This window comes from Tiliqua scincoides, chromosome 4, assembly GCF_035046505.1.
Source record: "Tiliqua scincoides isolate rTilSci1 chromosome 4, rTilSci1.hap2, whole genome shotgun sequence".
NCBI lineage: Eukaryota > Metazoa > Chordata > Lepidosauria > Squamata > Scincidae > Tiliqua > Tiliqua scincoides.
Window position 1 is genome coordinate 157,768,237 of NC_089824.1, and position 21,497 is coordinate 157,789,733.

The 21,497-nt window shown below is 44.2% G+C and overlaps 1 protein-coding gene across 1 annotated transcript in view; it reads left to right on the plus strand.

Moving 5' to 3' along the window:
• The window catches only part of FAF1 (Fas associated factor 1), a 255,313-nt gene that overhangs the window by 153,717 nt on the left and 80,099 nt on the right, over positions 1 to 21,497 (plus strand). The window contains exons 9-12 of the mRNA XM_066625992.1: positions 4,227 to 4,322; positions 5,400 to 5,526; positions 9,360 to 9,423; positions 10,543 to 10,624. Coding sequence (XP_066482089.1) covers positions 4,227 to 4,322; positions 5,400 to 5,526; positions 9,360 to 9,423; positions 10,543 to 10,624 — 369 coding nt within the window. The remainder of the gene's footprint in view (positions 1 to 4,226; positions 4,323 to 5,399; positions 5,527 to 9,359; positions 9,424 to 10,542; positions 10,625 to 21,497) is intronic.

The window sequence follows — 21,497 nt, forward strand, 5'->3', positions numbered from 1 at the left end:
AGAAGGCCTCTCAAAGGCCTCTGACAGATGTCTGGTTTTTCAAAAAAAGGGAAGTGTCTCTTGGAGGCCTCCAACAGGCCTTCTTAGATGTAGGGGGGGGAGGCGTGCAACCTCCCTGTGCCTCAGAACACCTCTGGATGCAACCGAAGGGCACATCTAGTCGCATCTGGATGTCTTCCCACCTGCTGTTCCTATTATCTGCAGATTTTGATATCCATGGTGGTCTGGGAACAAAACTGCCCTGGATACCAAGCATTGACAGTATTGTGTTAAACATATAGTTTGGCCCTTGTGTTTCATGGCTGAGTGGGAATTTGAACCCAGATCTCCTTGATCCATGTCCAACATTATAGACCACATTGACTGTCAATCAACATGCCGAGTCCTTCAGAGTTTAGTTTATTTAAAGTCAGAACAAATTCCATGTTGTGTGATCTGGTTCATTAAAGTTCTGGAACCCAAGGAATGTTTCTGAGGAAGTCAAATTGTCAGTACCACGTTCACCTGTCCAACTTTCCTTTCCCAATTATCTGTGTATATAGGAAGAAGCCATCATCCTAAACTGTATGAGACCAGGAACCTTCATGTTTCTGATTACTTGGCCACCACCATACCTGCACTTGCATTTGTTGATCTTTGTTACCTTTCTTGTAATGTCCTACTTAAAGGACCTAGACATTTTGGCAAAAAGAAGTTCCTATTTCACTACTGTGTTCCAAACTGTACTGAATGAAGCATGTGATAGCAAGTGGCACTGCCAGAATTATAGAGAGTTTAGATTCTGTGTTATGTACGAAAGAGTTTCACTGATAATTGAGCTTGACCTGGATGTCTGCTTTAATATTTCATTTATTCCAAAATAGTCATTTCCTTTTAACTCTGTGATTTTAAAATTGTGACTAAACTGCTATTTAACCTTGCTACAAGAATGTGGCAGCAGGCTAGTCCAGGCAGGTCAACACTCACTTGGTTAGCTAGCACACTTAATCAGCTTGCTTTAACCTGCAGCAAATTAAGGCTTTTATGAATTCTAGCACATAAGTGATTAAAAACAGCCTGACTTGGGGATAAAAATAAATAGCGTATTTCTAGCATACTTGCTGCACAGAATGAAACAGCAGCCTTGTTATTCATTGCTGGGCTCTGGATATATTCTAGCCACAATGACCTGAAAGGTATAATATTCTCCGTATTTTAATTTAGTCTAATAATTTTAAATTGATTATGTATCAAACAGTGTGACAGCATACACTTCAAATTTCAGTTTAGTTTTGATAGTAGAAGTAGTTTAATCCTGCAAGAACATGTTTGCATAGCTGCTTATTAATCGAGAAGAATTCATGTCTACTTGGAAAGAAATGAAACCTAGAAACAGATGAACAAAGAATTATTACTCTCTAAATATGTTTTTCAAACCCAATTAAACAACTTAAAGGTAATATTAAAATATGCCAATGTTGCTTTTCAACTTTTTCTTCAATATTTTTTATTAAAAGATTTATTTCCTCCCTTTCAGACCAACAGCTAGCAGTCATGGAATAAATCAGAATAGAAAGAGCACAATAAAAATTAAACGAATTTGAAGTTGAGCAGATTAAAAACTGTAATCCTATGCATGTTTTCTCAGAAGTAACTCATATCAATTTCAGTGGCTGCACTCCTATACACACTTCCTGAGAACAAGTCCCACTTAAAATAATGGGACTTACTTCTGCATAGACATGTATAGGTTTCTGCTGAACAAGACTTAATCCAAGGTTTGTGTAATATGTAAGCATGCTTACTAGATGTAGGGTGCAATCCTATCCTGCTCTGGAACAGGCAAGCCAGGAGGTTTGTGCTGTATCCAGCGCAGGATAGTGGCCAAAAGCAGCTCAGCCAGAGGTAAGGGAAAACATTTCCCCTTACCTCTGGGTAAGGGCTGCAGGCCCCTATGGGTTTCCTCAAACTTGTGCCACATCTTGAGGTGGCATAAGTTCAAGAGAGTGGAGTGGCTTGAATCCACTCCATTCTCCCTGGGAACAGAGGTTGGGATCTGGCATAACTGCCGGATCCCAGCCCTGCCTTCCACTCCCTGCCTGGCCCTGGGGCTGCCCACCACCCGCCCTTCCCTGCCCAGGAACGCCTCCCTCCTTCTCCCACCCCCGCCTACCTTTTGTGCTTGCATCGGCCGAGCCGGGCTGAAGCAAGCATTCAAGAGGAAGCCGGTGCAGAGGCTTGCGTCAGCCTCCTCAGGTCGGCTTTCTCTTGAGGAAGTGCAAACGTGCCTTACAACACATTTGCGACCCTCCTGGGCCAGCGCAGGGTATTTGCACAGGCCCAAATGCAGGTCAGGATTGCACCCGTAAGTCACTTGAACAAAATAGAACTTGCTTTGAATAATCGTGTATAGCCCTATGCTATTAAACGTGTGCCTATGTATCTCCTGCATTAAAGACAGCTTAAAAGTAATGGTTAAACAACTTTTATTGTATTAAGTAAATAATTGGATTTTAAGTTAATATTCCCCTCCCCAAAGGAGTTCTGTCCAACTTAGGGTGCAATCCTTACCTGTGCTGGAACAGGCAGGCCAGCTGACCTATAGTGTATCCAGCACAGGTTTGGTGCAGCCTGGGGCACAACTTGGGGTAAGGGGAATAATTTCCAATCCATTACCCCAGGCAGTCTTATGGGGCTATTTGGATCTGCACTACCTAAATTGGTAGTGCAGATTTGAGCAGCATGTGTTATGCAGAGCTGCTCAGGAGCAGGGTTAGGATCTGGCCCAAGTACTGGATCTTGGTCCCATCCCTCTCCTGGGCCTCGTTCTCCCACTGACCTGCCCGTATTCCCCCCAAGCCAGAATGGCCCCAGAACACCCTCCCCAATCCCTCTGCTGGCAGTACACAACCAGTACAACGTTACCCCGCCTGGTGCAGCTCCAGAGCAGCCAGGCCAGCGCATGTGTGTGTGCTGGCCTTGCCTCCCAAGTTGGCGCAGATGTGCTTTACTACATGTTTGCAATGGCTGGAGCCGGCACAAGGGACTTTTGCTGGCTCAGGGAGGGGGGTTAGGATTGCGCTGTTAATGTAGAGCTGACTGGTAAAGTTGTAGATAAGAAAATATATACCCTTTTGGTATACAGACCACTTTGAGAACATTTTTGTTGAAAGGTAGTATATAAAAATCTTGTTGTTGATTATGATGATGATGTAGGTATGTTTGTAAGCAAACATGTTTTCAGCCTCCCTTTGTCTGAACTACTTTTTCAGATCAGGCACATTCACTGGTAGAGCCATGAGCTGGATTGCCCTTAGTCCTTTCCATGCTTTATATTATTCCGTTATGAAGATATATTTTAGGTTGGGGGGAAAATATATATTCTGTTGTTTGTAGCATTTGTACAGTGATTGCACATATTTGCAAGGTGCTACATGCTGCACAGTTATGGTTTTCAATAAATTTTAGGTGCTGTTGCCTTTGGGAGAGGTTTCAAATAGCCTGGAGGGTCCTAGTCAACATCCATCTCCCTACACTGTTCCAAGTGCTACGTAACTCAGGACCCAATCCTATCCAACTTTTCAGTGCCAGTTCAGCCACAGTGCAACCCTGAGATAAGGGAACAAATGGTCTATTACCTTGAGGAGGCCTTTGCAACTGGCTCCCCTGCAACATGCAGTGCACACCTCTTTGGTATGACTTCATCAGCATTGGAAAGTTGGGATAGGATTGAGCCCCCAGTCACTCATTCCTTCCTCTCAGCAGGTTGGATCTGCTCTCTTTCACCGTGGTTGTTCTGTACCAAACTTTGTTCTATACCAAACTCTAGGACAGAAGGGAAGGTGGTCAAATTGCAACTGTGTGGTTGGTTCACTGCCATCAGTAAAAGCTGGTTGCACTGCTCTGCTGCTGTTGTGTCTGCTGTTGCTTTTCTTGTATTTCTTGCCTGGTCAGTTAGGATTATTCTAGTCAGAATCAGCTCCTTTATCCAGATGCTGAACCTGTGCCTGTTCACTGTGGAACAGAAAGAAGTAATAGTGTGTTCTAGTTCACCTTCCAGTTAAGCTTACTGGCCAGAGAGAAGAGAACCCTGCTGGACCACAAGGGGGCAACAAATGGAGAATTTGAAATTCCCACTACTATATCTTAGTTCATTCTCTACTACCATTTGCTTGTGATCACTGAAGGAGAAGTATTTATGAAAAACCAGAGAATTAATAAAACAGTCGTGTTTGTCTTCTTTTTAGATGACTTTAGCAGCATCGGGGATTTCTTATCCTTGCCACCGACTTACAGTTGGAAGAAGATCTTCACCAACACAAACTAGAGAACAATCAGAAGAGGTAAAAACAAAATATAAATCCATTTGCTATTCAGGTATACACCTTTAAATCCTGTTGGTAGCTGAATGTGCACTTCTAATTACTGACAATAGCCCTGAATTTGATTTGTACAATGTTGTATTTTCTGTTGTTTGAATATGTTATGTGAAAGAAAGCAGAAAAGATAATGTTAAAGCAGTGAAATTATACTGAGGTACATTTAGATGGAAACTGATAACTAAAATATAAATTACATTCTTGTCAACCCGAAATATGGGGTTTATAGAAACGAAAAGGAATGTTAAGACTCTTTATGGATTAAATTGATACATATAAATACTTTAACTGGTCACCGACCTGCATAAGGGCACAGTCCAGAGGCACCCACTTGCGCCGGCCCAGAAGGGTCGCAAACATGGTGTAAGGTATGTTTGTGCCTGCTTGGGAGGAAGCCGGGCCGGCGCTCAGAGGTTCCTCGGCCGACACAAGTCTCTGGGGTGGGCGGGGAGGAGGCAGGTGTTCCTGGGCAGGGGAAGAGCGGGCAGTGGGCGGCCCCTGGGGTGGGGTGGGCGGACGGGCGGGGAGCAGGAGGCAGGAACCCTTGTGCTTTGGGAGTTCAGAGTGGCTTGAAGCCACTCTGCTCTCCTCGGACTTGTGCCACATCAGGAGGTGACGCAAGTCCAAGGAGACCCACAGGGACAAAGGCAAGGAGACCCATAGGGAAAAGTTTCCCCTTGCCACTGGCCACCTTGGGTCCCTAACCTGTGCTGGATACAGTGCAAGCCTCTTGGCTTGCCTGTTCCAGCACAGGGTAGGATTGTGCCCTTTGTTGCTTAAATATTGGGGAAATTATGCCTCCTTTGTCTTTTATTCCACCAGAATTCAATTCATTCATGGAAACTGTAATGACAGGTGCACACAGTTTAAAACAACAAAAAGTTATTTCTTTGGAGTTATTTTAATTAATCATATTCAGTAGTCAAGTAGTTGTATATCTTGCTACAAAATATATCTATAGACCATACAGTATTAGGCTCTGCTGACTGAAATATGCAGCTGTTTAATACATTATGATTAACTATGCTTTTACTACATTAGCAATGCACAGATGTACATATGGTTAGTGACAGTGATGGAGATGACTTTGAAGATGCTACAGAATTTGGAGTGGATGATGGAGAAATGTTTGGTATGGCATCATCTGCACTGAGGAAATCTCCAATGAGTAAGTAATGATAATGTATTGAGTATACTTTAGTTTGAGCAGTAAGACAGAAAATACCCTTGAGTGCCTATTTATTCTGCTAGCTAGTTTGCTGGGAGACTGGTTCTGAGGATACAGTGGGTTGGATCCTAAGTACAGTCATACCTCGGATAATGCGGCTTCATTTAGTGCTGATTCATTATAGCACAGTTTGTCCCAGCGTGATTGACAGCCATGTTATACCCAGTGGACACAGTGCATTCAGCACCCGTTTTTGGCTATTGACCGTCCAGTCCTATCGTCAGGCTGCAGGGCCAGAACTCATGTTTCAGCAGCACAGCCTGAAAGTGCAACAACACAAAATGCAACACTCAATAGTACACTGTCAAGCTGCTGCTGGAAATGGTGTGCTCCCTGGGGCATTTGGTGGGCCGCTGTGAGATACAGGAAGCTGGACTAGATGGGCCTATGGCCTGATCCAGTGGGGCTGTTCTTATGTTCTTATGTGAATGGTGCCTGCCATGTGGCAGTGGCCTTCCTGGATCCCTCACCACTTTTAAGTCAGAGGCACGTGTGGGTTGTGGGTGCAGAAGGGAGGAATGGGGCATTCTGGGGAAGGAGGAACTTGGATCCAGAAGCAGTGGCACAAGCTGGATCTTATCCCTCTTTCAAAAAGGATAAGCCCTTTTTTCCTCCTTAGACATATGCCACCAAAATAAGTGGCATATGTCTGAGAAGATTATAGGCAGCCTGAGGTAATTAAAAATGTTTTTTACTTGTTTGCCTTCAAGTCGTTTCCCCCACCACAGGATGCAGCGCATGCCTTTTTGGAGCAGCTGCATGCTATAGTGGCAGAGGATAGGATTGGGCCCTCAATTAATAATGTCTTCCATAGCTCAGTTTCTCATACCCCTGGACATTGGGGAACTATTACCTATGTTATCCAAGGTATTGCTGTATTTCTTGCACAAACAGAAGTTGCTTTTATTCACCCAAGGGGAAAGCATGGTTTTTGTTATTTTGTCTTCCTACTGCAGTTCCTGTGCTACACATGCCATCCTGTTCTGGATGGTCAATAAATCCATAAGGACAGATTTTTTTAAGGGGTGCAGGGGGCTGCTGAAGGAAGGATGGGACAACAAAATCACTTGCCCTCTTGTTAGAATAGAGATACTTTCAGCTCACACAGGAAATACTTTGGATCTAGCACAGTGTAATTTGTGTGTCTGCTGCCAGTGGTGATATGCTTACAATACGAGCATGAAAGACTGTTTAAATGTATTCTAATTATAGTTCTCTATGTCCTCAGGGAAGGATTTCCCTTATGGGAAAAATAACTTGCAACAATGGAAAAAAATAACAAAAATCATTTGAAATCTGAACTTGATAAAATTATTGAGGTTATTCCATAGTGACTTTCAGTCTTGACTGAGAAGTAGCATTAGGTGAGCTGTTGGGGAAGATGGACTTGAAAACTGAAAAAAAAATTATATTGAAATGCAGAAGGTGTAGGTTTAGTAGGGTTAGTCAGTAAATGAACTTTCAATTGACTAAAAAGTTCTGCTTACTTTATATTTTGTATTACAAATACTTTGTATGAACTGGAGATGGCAAGTGCTGTCTTTAGAAGAGGCATGTCCCTCCTCTCTGGGACAGGAAGGTATGCCTCTTTTAAGAGGATGTGTGCCACAACACATGCATGTATAATCTAAAAATAAAGGAAGTATACTCTTTAGAACTTCAGAACTGTTGTTTTTATTTGCATGCAAATTTTATTTATTATTTAATTAATGTATTTATACCCTTCCTTTCCTCTTCACTGTGGGTACACAAAGCCACTAATGGAATATAAAAATAAACAAATCATAATAAAATATAAAAAACATTAAAAGTAAACAATAAAACCATCAAAAGTGACAACATAGTGAGCTGCAGAAATCAAGAGAGCAGCATTAAAAATGGCAAAAGGTGGTAATAATAGCAGCAGTTAAAAGGCACTCATAAAAGACGTTAATAGAAGGTTGCAATAAGCAGTAGTAAAACAAAACATCCAGTTATAATAAACTTGTTTTTACAAATTCTTAAATCTCAAGGGAGTGAGTTCCACAACTTGGGTACTGCCACAGAGAAGGCCTTTCTTTTTGCTGCCACCCCAACTTCCAATTGGGGTAGCATATTCTGAAAGGCCCTCTTTGAATATTTCAGGGGGTCAGTCTGCATATATGGGAGGAGGAGGTTCCTCAAGTATCCCAGTCCTAAGCCATAAAAGGGCTTTGGAGATCATAACTAGCACGTTGAATTGGACCCAGAAATGAATCTGTAGTCGCTGAAGTAAACTAAACTAACAGTTGAATCCTAACCAACTTTCTAGTGCCAGTGCAGCTATGCCAACAAAGCACACACCTTGTGGTGGTGGGTTGGTGGGGCAATCACAGGGGTATCTTCAAAGTAAAGTTGCCTTGCCTTGGGGCTGCATTGGTTGCTAGGAAGTTAGGATAGGGGTATAAGATTGAATCAACAAAAATTTCCTTCATCAGAAATCCCTAGCCCCAGGATTCAGTTTCATGTGTGCACACCAGCTTAGTCCTCTTTTGGGAGTTGTGATAATATTTTCCCCAGTTGACAGTGTCTGATATTGCTTCTTTTACCGTATAGTTAGTGCGTTGTCTTGCTGACCTTAAAAGCTAATTGTCTGTGTTCATTCCATGTTCCTCAAGCTCTGCTGTTAAAACAAGCATAAGATTAATTTGCCCTCCAGTAGTTAGCTCAAGCAGCTCTGACTTAATATTCCTCTACCCTCCTCGGTATGTGCGCACACAGTATGGACTGGACATATTATTGTAATCTAACATTATAATATTATCTAGCATGAATCACACAAGGGACAGTAAATTAGACTCAACATGAAGGTTGGAAATGATTCAGATTGAATCGAATTGGCAAGTGATGGAAAAAGGACCCAGGAATGTGTTTAAACCTAGCAAGGAAAAATGCAGATATTGCAATGAAAGCTGGAATCTCCAGCCTCTGAAGGCATGACAGACTCCTGCTGTAAGTGATGTATGTGAGTTTCCTTTGGAAAATAGGAAAGTATAAGGTTTAGAGGAAAGCAATTTTCCTCTACTGTTAATCTAACAAGAGAGCACGTATGTTTGAGCTTTACCATTTTTCAGTATTTAGCTCCCACCATTCTCTTTACCACAGTGACCTCATACAGGAAGGGAGGGCTTGTGGAAAAGTTTATCTACTCTGCTTATCACGGTGGTCTCCTGCAAGGAATCTACCAAAAACTCTACCCACTTTGCACGTGTGCCAATCTACATGGGCAACTTTTGTTGAAAAATGTGCTTAGTACAGTATCAGCAGACTGAATCTAATGCAACTGTGGAGATTAGTCTGGGCAACAAAATAGGGTTGTGCAAGTTTTAATTTGAGAAGAAATTATTCAGAGAAGCAGATGAAGGAACTAATTTTAGTGTTTAATTTTTGACCAGTGGTGGTATTGTAGTTTCAGAAAAATGCCAAAATCTAGTCCATTATGTGTTTTAATAAAATTTTTTACTGATATCACTGTTAATCTTCTAACAATATTGTTTTAAAACAATACATTTAATATGCAAACTGATGTGTTATTTCTGTCTGCATTGCCTTCTGGGAGCTATCTGGGAATTCTGTCATCCTATTACAGTCATGAGTTCTTTCTCCAGGAAAAGGGAAACTGAATGCTGCCCTGTTACCTTAAGGTTAATAAATCATAGGTTATTGGAATAATGCACATATATAATTAAGACAGTAATAAAAAGGAATGTTTTCATTATGATTGTTTTTTTCTAATACTTCCTCTCCTTTTTTAGTGCCAGAGAATGCTGAAAATGAAGGAGATGCCTTATTACAATTCACAGCAGAATTTTCTTCACGGTTAGGCTTGTAACTTTGTATAATTGATGTATTTGTATTTTACTTACAGATAGATACAACTTATATTTTTAATAACCCAGTCCTTTCCCTTGCCACCTGCCCCAGTGCAGCCACACCACAAAAGGAGTGCACTGCATCCTGTGGGCTACCCCAGGGCAAACAAGAACGTAAAAGTTTTTGCTTTTCTCTATGTAAGCTCTGGGGCCATCAGTGGGTCTCCTCAGTCATACACCACCTATTTTGGTGGCATATGTCTGAGGAAGGAAAAGGGATAAGGGAGGTTTACAAAAGAGGGAATAAGATCCAGTGTGTGCCATTGCTTCTGGATGCACCCTCTCCTGTCCTCTCCTTCCTGTCCTGAAATGCACCGGCTTCTCCCAGTGCCTGTCCCCACCGTGAACTCATCAATATCTGCAGACAGTTGTCTCTTTAGCTGCTTGCACAAGCGACTGCCAGCCATTGCACAGGTGGCCTCATTGCACTCGCTGGTGGAACGTCACTTCTACCGGAACACATGTTCTGCCAGCAAATAAAATTGAACTATTAAAACATTTGGTGAAAGTAAATCCTTTTTTGAATCTAAAAGTTTCCAAATTCTTCAGAAGGGAATGCATTTGTAAATAAAAAAATGTGACCCAGTAGCATAGCTAGAGGGGGACAAAGTACTAAGTTTTGCACGGTGCCTCACTGTGGTGTGCAAGTGGCCCCTCCTCTTCAGAGCCATTCTGGGCCACTGGATCAAAATAGAGGAGACACTTCCCCCTCTAGCTACGCTACTGGTGTGACCTGTCTCCCACTTGTCATTCCTTTAGCTTCCCAAATACTTAACTAGATATTTCACATGCACCTCTGACAGTTCTCTGTACATCTAAAGCAAAATGATAGCCTCTGTATAATCTGTTCCTCAGCCTTCCGTAGTGAAGGTGAAAGTAATGAGTGGACATTCTACAGCTGAGGGCTCTCTGGTTGGATTTGTTCTGTCTTTTAAAATATTGTAGTACAATGTTGCAGTACAACTGCAGTACAAGGAATTTAGTTAATGCATGTTGTTTTTTTTACGTAGAAGTGTATCTTTGTATCTTCATTAATTTTAATTGAAATATTTTGGTGATCAAACAGATACGGCGACTGCCATCCAGTATTTTTTATTGGATCGTTAGAAGCTGCTTTTCAAGAGGCCTTCTATGGGAAAGCAAGAGATGTAAGTACTAAAAGTGTACTGTCCCCTTCTTTTCACCAATCTACTGTTGCCAATGCCAGCACCAGGTTGCTGGGGACCCAAAGCCAGAGTATCCCATAGTAGCTCCTGCTCTTTCCCTGATGGTGGATTGGGTACTGCTGCTGCCACTAGTACGAAGAGCTTAGGGGTTGGTCAAGCCATATAGGCTTTCTGATGCCTGTGGGGTCTCAGCTAATGCCCAACCTGATCGACCTCTCCCTAACTGTTTCAAATTTGTGCTGCTGCAGCTAAGGCCTCATCTTTGGAACTTAGGCTCAAGTTATGGTGTCTCTGTTCCCATAGCCCCTTGTGGAATACTTCTATACTGTATAACAACATGTCCCCAGCACCAGGACAGCAGTACCAGTGCTCAGAAAATAAAGTCTGACAGCTAAATATTTGCAGATTGAAACAAAGAAGTTGGTGAACTTGTATTGTCCTAGGATTTGGGAATATCTGTTATAGTGTACAAAGTATCTGAAGAAGTGTCTCTCATTTCTCTTTTTCTATGCAGTCTTGAAGTATCTGATCAAATTTGATATTCATAAGAAAGTAGTTTCCCCTAAATTATAATGCATCTAAAAGTTCGTATAGCAAAGACACAATGACTGTAACTTCATTTGGATAGCTATATTTGCATGTAATCCGTAAAAGTCACATGTAACTTACATGTGCATAAGTGTTACGTCCCTCTAACGTTAAAAATATTAGATTCCAGAAAACTCTGTCTCTCTTTTTCTCTTTCTGGGCATATATCAGTGGTTCCCAAACTGTGAACATGGAAATCAACCAGCTGCAGAAACCTTGAAAAAGCTCACACCCTATTTAATATATAGGATTGTAGCATGAATGGGGAACTGGAGCCAGTGATCCAGTTGGTCAAGGGAGCTGCCAGCTGAAAAAATTTGGAAATCACTGGCGGGTGTGTGTGTGTACAGGTGTACCCCCTTATTTGCGGCAATTCCGTTCCGAGAACGCCCTCTCCGCTGTTACCTGAAACCATGGATACAGGTGAACCTGCGATCTGGGGGCCACCCCCCACTCTCTGGAAGCGAGGGGCTCAGCAGAGACCAGGGATGTCTGTAGGCCCACTGAGGGTCCCTGAACTTGATCTGCAGATAACTGAATTTGCGGATATAGGATCTCAGATATTACAAAATAAAGTTGTAAGCTTAGCATATACTCTTTGTCTTCATAATCCAGAACAATACTTTTCAAACTTAAACCATTAATGGTAGTTCACAATATGGCAGGTGGTACATGCATGATCCCATATCTGTGGGGGATTCCATTCCAGAACCCCCCGCAGATACATGAATCCGCGGATATGGGGTGACGTCTCCTCCCACCCTCCAGAGACAAGGGTAGCTCTGCTCCCCTTGCCTCCGGAGGGGGCACGTGGGGGGGCCCTGCAGACTCAATCCATTTCAGTTTCAGTTAACCGTGGATACAGGGTCCGCAGATAGAGGGCCCCCCTGTATTTTGTCCCTTTTCATGGTGACCATGAGACACTGTCCCACCTGGTCTGACCCTGCTGGAAATGGAGATGGCTGGTGCAGTGGTGCACCAATGGGCAAGATACAGTTGTGCAACTGTCTGACCCTTCAAAAGAGGCATGGTTTGCAGAAGGAAGGTGCAAAGTGAAGCCCCAGCTGTAAAGCAGGGCATCTACCCTTGTGCACAGTTGCAGTTTCTGATGGCAATGGTGGTATTTGCCAATGCTGGTACTTAGAAAAGTGGTACTTGTAAAAAAATAAACTGAAAGTTGAAATGGCCTGTTCTAGGAGCAACCTTACGTTTTCAGGATTACTCACTCAAGATGCATCACAATCAAGAATATCCTGCTTGTTTTTCCACAGAGGATTAAATATAGTAGAAATCATCAGTTGCCAATTAGTTTTCTTATTAAGTTGCTTTATTAAGGGCGCAATCCAAACCTTTAGATAGGCTGGCCCAAGTCCCTTGGGCCGGCCTGGGAGGGTCGCAAACGTGCCATAAAGCACATTTGTACCTCCTCGAGGGGAAGCCAGGCCAGCACTCTGAGAAGTGCCGGCCTGCGGAAGCTGGCAGACACTCCAGCTTCCCCTCAGCCGCTTGTGTCCGCCCACCTGTGCCGACACAAGCGGAAAAGGTAGGCGTGGGGAGCAGGGAGGAGGGGGAAGGGAGGCGTTCCTGGGCCGGGGGGAGGGACAGTGATGGGCAGGCCCAGGGGTGGGTGGGTGGGGAGAGGGAGGCAGGGCTGGGATCCGGATCCCAACTCCCGTTCCTGGGAAGAACTCTCCTTGGACTTGTGCCACCTCAGGAGGTAGCGCAAGTCTGAGGAGACCCATTGTGGCCAGCAGCCCTTACCCAGGGGTAAGGGGAAAAGTTTCCCCTTGCCTCTGGCTAAGCTGCTGCTGGCCACAATCCTGCGCTGGATACAGCACAAGCCTCCTGGCTTGCCTGTTCCAGCGCAAGTTAGGATTGTACCCTAAGTTGCTAAATTAATGTTCATGTAACTTTTTGAATAATACATTAAATACTGCCAACTCTATTACAATTTTATTGCTGTTATTCATTATCCTTCTCAAAAATGGTTCCTGTTGAAAGGGTTTTATTCTGAACAGCTTTTAAAACTTAGCAATCTATTTAAATAAATAAATAAATAAAATTTCCAAAATATATATTTTTCCTGTGGAAAAAATTGAAATCCGAAACCATATGTTTTAATTTGAACTGTGGAGGGCACTTAATTTTACCAGGGCAACAGATGAGCTTCAAGCAATAGCATTCTTAACTTGAAGTGAGAAATTGAGTTCGAAGAGTAAATAAAAACAAGATTGAAGGTTTAAATCCTCTGCTAGGCTTTTTGAACTTATATGCTCATTAAATGTTTATTGGAGTGGTGGGATTATGAAGGATTTGGGGAGCTTCATCAACTGGTATATAGTTAATCACTAAGTAAAACACTACATTTGATAAAGTGTTTCTCACGATGCCACACTCAATCCATCTTAATGAAAACCACTTCAAACCGATTTAATTTGAGAGCACTTTGCAGCCAAGAGTGCGTGTAAGCCTTGTCCTTTTTCTTCAAAAATTTTCTGTGCGGTCTGAGCAGAAGGTGCTCTGTACAAATTCAACTTCAGCAGCACTGCAAGAACAATTGTCTTCATGCCTTGTTTTTCTTTTGAGTGGAAAATATCTAGCAGTTTTGTGAATATAAAGAGAGATGAAATCTGATTTATGTTTTTAAGAAACCACAAAGCAAATTGCATAAATATTTGGCTTACTATAAGTAATTTGTTTTGGTATACATTTAATAGCTGACATATTTACAAATATATGAAAATAGTGCAGCATTTTTTTAAAGACCTTTTCTTTAGTTGGTTGTAAGTACATGATGATCTGTTTGTTTGGGGTTTTTTAAACTGAAAATGCAGCTTAATGAGCAGAAAGCCATTTTCCTCCTTTAAATGGATATTTTCATACATACTGCATGAATGAAAATTCATATATAAGTGGAACAGCCAATTTCACACATTTATGCTGATCTGTCCTGCCTGGTATTTATTTTAGGATTGTCAGTGCTACCGTTACTGTTTGTCCAGCAAGATAGGTCTAGCAGTTATGTCCTGTATAGTTTGTCTGTGTTTTGGAATAGTACAGGATGTATGAATTCAAAACAGAATTTTATTGTAACCAATTACTTATTATTCTCTTACTATTATATATGATAAAACTGGTCATCTTTGTATATTGTTTCTGTGGGCATAAGTGCCATTTTAAACTGCTATTTTATAAAGTTGCTCATGGCCTGGATTTACAAATAAAGTACACGCAATGTACCTTGGAGCTGTGATCACAGATCTAGGTTAACCATCTCCACATTGTAATCATGACAAGACTGACATGATAGTAATGTGGAAAGTGCTATGTGATCCTATGCCAGGGTTTCCCAAAGTGTGGGTGGTGACCCACTGGTGGGTTGTGAGTCCATGCATGGTGGGTTGAAAGCTGCCCCCCTGCTCACCCTTGGTTTTGGCTGGCTCCAAATTGGAGCCATTCCGGAAGCAATGGAGGGCCTAGAGGCCTATTCTGGGTCACGCCAGGCACGCAACCCACTCAATTGGCCTCCACAGGCTTCAGAATGGCCCACAGAAGCATCCAGAAGTGTCTTCTGGTTTTCAAACACAACTTCCAGTTTGGCTTGAAGTTGCTTTTGGATGCTTCTGCAAGCCATGCAGGCCTGTGAAGGCCAACAGAGTGGCTTGTCAGTCTGGTGTAGCCCAGAGGAGGCCTCCAGGCTCTTCCAATAAGATAGGGCTTTTCAAACTGAGATATTACTATGCCCCGGCCTGAAGGCCCTGGCCTCTGCCCCCTTAAGGGGCGGAGGCAGGGGGAGTCAGCGACACGACCTGCGTGACCCTCGACAGGGCTCCCCAGGTCTTGAAAAGTGAAAGCAGAGTGATTGCGCTTCACTTCTGGTTTTGTGGAGGTGGGGCATGATCGCTTTAGCTTTCTATTCCTGAGAGAGCTCTGTAGATGGTCGCAAAGGGCTCCCCATACCCCCTGGGAGGCTGCAGGAGGCTCTGGTAAATCCAGCCAAGCCCCTGTATCCTTGGGGATCACGTTGCTGTCTCCCCCTCTGCCCCTGCAAGGACTTAGTGTGAGGCTTGAACTCCCTTGGGGCTTGAGAACCACTGCAATAGGTATGGCTGCACCAAAAGGAGCATCATGTCACAACCCGCCAGAGTGGATGAGGTGGGTTATGGTGCTAAAAAATTTGGGAACCGCTGCCCTATGCTGTATATTTAGGAGTAAGATAGCTATATTAATTCAAGTTTTTTGCCTTGGCACTGGAAACCTTTATATTCCTGGTAGCATAATACACCACAAGTTCTTGGTTAACGGATGAACACCATTAAACATGCATCAGCCATAGATCCCTTATATGAGTTTCCAAAAGCAAGGATTTTGTAGTAAACTTCCACGCTAAAATAAGGTTACCATCTCTGACTTTTTTTTTATTCCCCCCCCCCCCCAACATAATGCCATTAAGCCAAGCAGGGCCTTTTAAAATCTCCTGAATTGCCTTCATTAGTCACCTGGAGATTAACACTGATTCCTGAAGCTCACAAGGCAGTTCTGGAGGGTTAACTCTAAAAGTGCACATTGACTTTTTTCTTTCTTTTATCTTGTATCCCATCCTTCCTCTAAGTACAGCATAGTTGGGAAGTTCCCCCTTTTTTCCCTCAATGCCAATGAGCTTCATGGTTGAGCACAGATTAAATTTTGTGACAACCCAGCTCTATTCCTGTTGTCTTCCACCTTTCTACACTGGCTTTCATTAGTGAACAAAAATGAAAGTCAAAGCATCTCCAACTCTTTAAGCAACTGTTAATGACAATGTAGCTTGTAATTGTGATATACTACTTTATTGTATGTTCCCCTGACAATCAGTACCCTTCATTAGTTTCTTCAGTTGTTCTGTGCGGATTCTTGAGCTGCAATCCTATGTGCACTTTCCTGGGAGTAAGCCCCATCAAACACCATAGGGCATACTTTTGAATAAACATGCATAGGATTGTGCTCTTGGATGAGTGCTGGCAGGAGGGCTACATCATCTCTCTGATACTGTTTCTGATCTGATCTGATACATCATCTCTCTGATACAGGGAGAAAATGGATTAATTTACATTTAAAATTTGAATAAATTTACATAAGTTTACATAAATGAATATATTAAAGATGAACTTATATGAATTAATGAATGAATGAAGGTCTTGCAATAGCTCAAGGCCTATAAAAGGCCTTGCACAAAACAAGGCTGGCCTTTCCTTTGCTACTGCTGCTCCTATATAATAGACATGAAACAGCAAGCAGTGGAGGGAGCCCTCATCCCACAGCTCACGAAAGAGGTCAGACAGTTGCATCGGACCAGTGTGGGCTCCAGCAAGTCTCCAGAGGGCCAGAGACTCATTGGAGACTGGGGGCTCCCTGAGGGCCACATTGGGAGTCCACGAAGGCTGTAAGTGGCCCCAGGGCCGGGGTTTGGGCACCCCTGCCCTAGAATAATAAAAGGCAGTGTAGAATCTTACACTGTTCTCACTTAGACCACAATACTACCTGGATGCTGGGCCCCTGTGCTGGCCTATGAGTGTTACAAACATGCCATAAAGCACGTTCATGATGACTCGGGAGCCAGGCAGGCCATTGCAAGGACATGCACTGACCTCCCAGCGCCAGATTACATAAGAACATAAGAACAGCCCCACTGGATCAGCCATAGGCCCATCTATTCCAGCTTCCTGTATCTCACAGCGGCCCACCAAATGCCCAAGGGAACACACCAGATAACAAGAGACCTGCATCCTGGTGCCCTCCCTTGCATCTGGCATTCTGACATAGCCCATTTCTAAAATCAGGAGGTTGCACTTATGCATCATGGCTTGTAACCCATAATGGATTTTTCCTCCAGAAACTTGTCCAATCCCCTTTTAAAGACTTCCAGGCCAGATGCCATCACCACTTCCTGTGGCAAGGAGTTCCACAGACCAACCACACGCTGAGTAAAGAAACATTTTCTTTTGCTGTTCTAACTCTCCCAACACTCAATTTTATTGGATGTTCCCTGATTCTGGCATTATGTGAGAGTGTAAAGAGCATCTCTCTATTCACTTTATCCTTCCCATGCATAATTTTGTATGTCTCAATCATGTCCCCCCTCAGGTGCCTCTTTTCTAGGCTGAAGAGCCCAAAATGCCATAGCCTTTCCTCATAAGGAAGGTTCCCCAGCCTAGTAATCATCTTAGTCACTCTTTTTTGCACCTTTTCCATTTCCACTATATCCATTTGAGATGCGGCAACCAGAACTGGACACAATACTCCAGGTGTGGCCTTACCATAGATTTGTACAACGGCATTATAATATTAGCTGTTTTGTTCTCAATACCTTTTCTAATGATCCCCAGCATAGAACTGGCCTTCTTCACTGCCGCCGCACATTGGGTCAACACTTTCATCGACTTGTCCACCACCACCCCAAGATCTCTCTCCTGATCTGTCACAGACAGCTCAGAACCCATTAGCCTATATGTGAAGTTTTGATTTTTTGCCCCAATGTGCATGACTTTACACTTACTTACATTGAAATGCGTCTGCCATTTTGCTGTCCATTCTGCCAGGTTGGAGAGATGCTCCTCACAATCACCTCTGGTCTTCACCACTCTGAAAAGTTTGGTGTCGTCTGCAAACTTAGCCACCTCACTGCTCAGCCCTGTCTCCAGGTCATTTATGAAGAGGCTGAAAAGCACCGGTCCCAGGACAGATCCTTGGGGCACACTACTTTTCACCTCTCTCCATTGTGAAAATTGCCCATTGACACCCACTCTCTGTTTCCTGGTTTTCAACCAGGTCTCAATCCAGGAGAGGACCTGCCCTCTAATTCCCTCACTGTGGAGTTTTTTCAGTAGCCTTTGGTGAGGGACCCTGTCAAACACCTTCTGAAAGTCCAGATATATAATTTCCACGGGTTCTCCCACATCCACATGCCTGTTGACCTTTTCAAAGAATTCTAAAAGGTTTGTGAGGCAAGACGTACCCTTACAGAAGCCATGCTGATTCTCCTTCAGCAAGGCCTGTTCGTCTATGTGTTTTGAGATTCTATCTTTGATGAGGCATTCCACCATCTTACCTGGTATAGATGTTAGGCTGACCGGCCTATAGTTTCCCAGGTCCCCCTTCCTTCCCTTTTTAAAGATCGGCATGACATTTGCTATCCTCAAATCCTCTGGCATCGTGGCCGTTTTGAGGGGCAAGTTGCATATTTTAGTCAAGAGCTCAGAAACTTCATTCTTCAATTCCTTAATAACTCTTGGGTGGATGCCATCAGGGCCCGGTGACTTATTGATGTTTAACTTATCAATGAGGTCTGAATCATCTTCTCTTTTAACCTCTATCTGACTTAATTCCTTGGTCAGGAGGGGCCGTTTGGGCAGCGGTATCTGCCCGAGGTCTTCTGCCATGAAGACAGATGCAAAGAACTCATTTAATTTTTCTGCCATCTCTAAGTCTCTTTTCATCTCCCCTTTCCCTCTCTCACCATCCAGAGGGCCAACTGCTTCTCTGGCGGGTTTCCTGCTTCTAACATATTTGAAGAAGCTTTTATTATTCCCCTGAATGTTGCTAGCCATGTGTTCCTCATAGTCTCTCTTGGCCTCCCGTATCACCGTCTTACATTTCTTTTGTCACAGTTTATGTTCCTTTTTATTCTCCTCATTAGGGCAAGACTTCCATTTATGGAAGGAAGCTTCCTTGCCCTTTATGGCCTCTCTAACTTGTCTGGTTAGCCATGCTGGCACTCTCCTGGACTTAGTCGAGCCCTTTTTCCTTTGCACTATACACTTCCTCTGGGCCTCTGTTACTGTTGTTTTAAGCAGCCTCCATACACTTTGGAGAGATTGGACTCTTTTTACCTTCCCTTTCAACCTCCTTCTAACCAGCCTCCTCGTTTGAGGGAAGTCCTCTCATCGAAAGTCAAGGGTTTTTGTGAGAGATTTGCCTGGTGCTCTTCCCCCGACATGCATGTCAAAACAGATCACAGCATGATCACTGTTCCCCAATGGCTCCGTAACGTTGACATCTCTAACCAGGTCCTAAGTACCGCACAGTATTAAATCCAGAGTCACCTGTCCTCTGGTGGGCTCCATGACTAGTTGCTCTAATGCACAGTCATTTTGCATGTCAAGGAATCTGGTCTCCCTTTTGTGTCCAGAACACAAATTGACCCCGTCAATATGAGGATAATTGAAGTCCCCCATGATTACAACCCTGTCCCTCCTTCACACCTCCCTGATCTGTTTCCTCATTTCAAAGTCCCCTTCTGGTTTCTCGTCTGGAGGACGATAGTAAGCCCCCAGTATTACATTGTTCCTCAAGCCTAATAATTTAACCCGCAGAGATTCTACGGTGGAATCGGACCCACCTTCAATCTCTACTTTGCTGAATTCTATCCCCTCCTTAACATAAACGGCCACCCCACCTCCAACACACCCCTCCCTGTCCCTCCTATAGAGTTTATAGCCTGGGGTTGCGGTATCCCACTGATTTTCTGCATTCCACCAGGTTTCCGTTACACCCACTATGTCAATGTTTTCCCTAGTCACCAGACATTCCAGTTCTCCCATCTTTGCTCAGAGACTTCGGGCATTTCCATAAAAGCATTTGTACATGGAATGCCCCAGGATGGGCTACTTATTAGCTCCTTTATCCCTGCATCCTCTCAATGTGCCAAACCGTCTATCGCATCCCATCACGCCACCATTCCCAATTTCTTCTCCTACTCTGCCTTTACCTTGTTGTTCTCTAACCTCCCCATCCTCGTCCCATAGGGATAAGGAGTCCCGAACCGGACGCCCCTCGGCTCCTGTCGGCCTTCCCCCACGGATCAGTTTAAAAGCTGTTCTGCCACCTTTTTAATGTGCCAGCAGTCTGGTTCCATTCTGGTTCAAGTGAAGCCTGTCTCTCTTGTACAGGCCCCGCTTGTCCCAAAACATTCCCCAGTGCCTAACGAATCTAAACCCCTCCTCCCTACACCACCGACTCATCCACGCATTGAGACCCCTGCCTAGCTGGCCCTGCGCGTGAAACAGGTAGTACTTCCGAGAACACTACCCTTGAAGTCCTGGCTTTCAGCTTCCTACCTAATAGCCTAAACACATGCCCACGCCGTTGGTGCCAACATGCACCACAACTGCTACCTCCTCCCCAGCACTGTCTACCAGCCTGTCTAGACAAGAAGTGATGTCCGCAACCTTCGCACCAGGCAGGCAAGTCGCCATGTGGTTCTCACATCTGTCACAAACCCCCCTCTCTATGTTTCTAATAATTGAATCCCCCACTACAAGAAGCCCCCGACCCCCCTCCCGCTGAGGAGTATCCTGAGTGCATTCGGATAGGGGCCCGTCCCCTGGAGAAAGTCCCCCCTAGGGGATTGTTTCCCTCCTCTCCAGGATGACGTCCTCCAGCCCTGAGACTTCCCACACAGGCAACTGAGGAGCTGCGCGCCTGAGGGTGGGACGAAGTCTGATCGTCCCCGGAAGTCTCCCCATGGTCCTTCTCTGCCTGCCTCTGCTTCTCCAGTTCCAGCCACCAAGGCTTCAAGGGAGCGGACGCGTTCCCTGAGACCCTGGAGCTCCTTGCTCCAAGGACACACCCATGACTTATGCCCCAGAGGCATATAATCATACATGTGGCACTCGATGCAGAACACTGGATAGCCCCCACCCTGCTGCTGGCTGTCTGACTGCATAGCTTTTTTTATTTTTTTTTTATTTAGGGGTACTTACAAAACCCTACACTGGTTTGCTGCCCTCTTCTCAAGGGAAGAGAAGGGCAGTGCCTGGGGCCTTGGCTTCCTCGCCCTGCTGCCAGACCTGATTCACTGCCAGACCTGTGAGTTTCTGCCAACCTAGGGAGGCCAGCATGGAGAGGTTGGAGAGGGTGGCAGAAGGGTGGCCACCTTCTTTTTAGTTGGGAGAGGGTAAGCTGGTGGGCAGTCTGGGCCTGCTAGGGGGATTTGGACTGGCCTCAGCAACCTAGGCCCGATCCTAACCTCCCCGCCTAGCAGGACCAGTGTTACCCTGGGCTACTCAGATTTCATCAGTGATTGTACTGGCGCAGATCTGAGTAGCCCCATGGGGTGGCTAGTGCGCAACACAGTGTAGGGGGATAAATATCCAATGACTCTGAGTTGTGGTCCAGCTAGCCCCTCCCTTGCACTGGATTCTGCGCAGGCCACTTGGCCTTCCTGTTCCAGTGCAAGTTAGGATTGGGCTGTTAGTACCTTATATGTAGAATTTGTTTGATATATTCT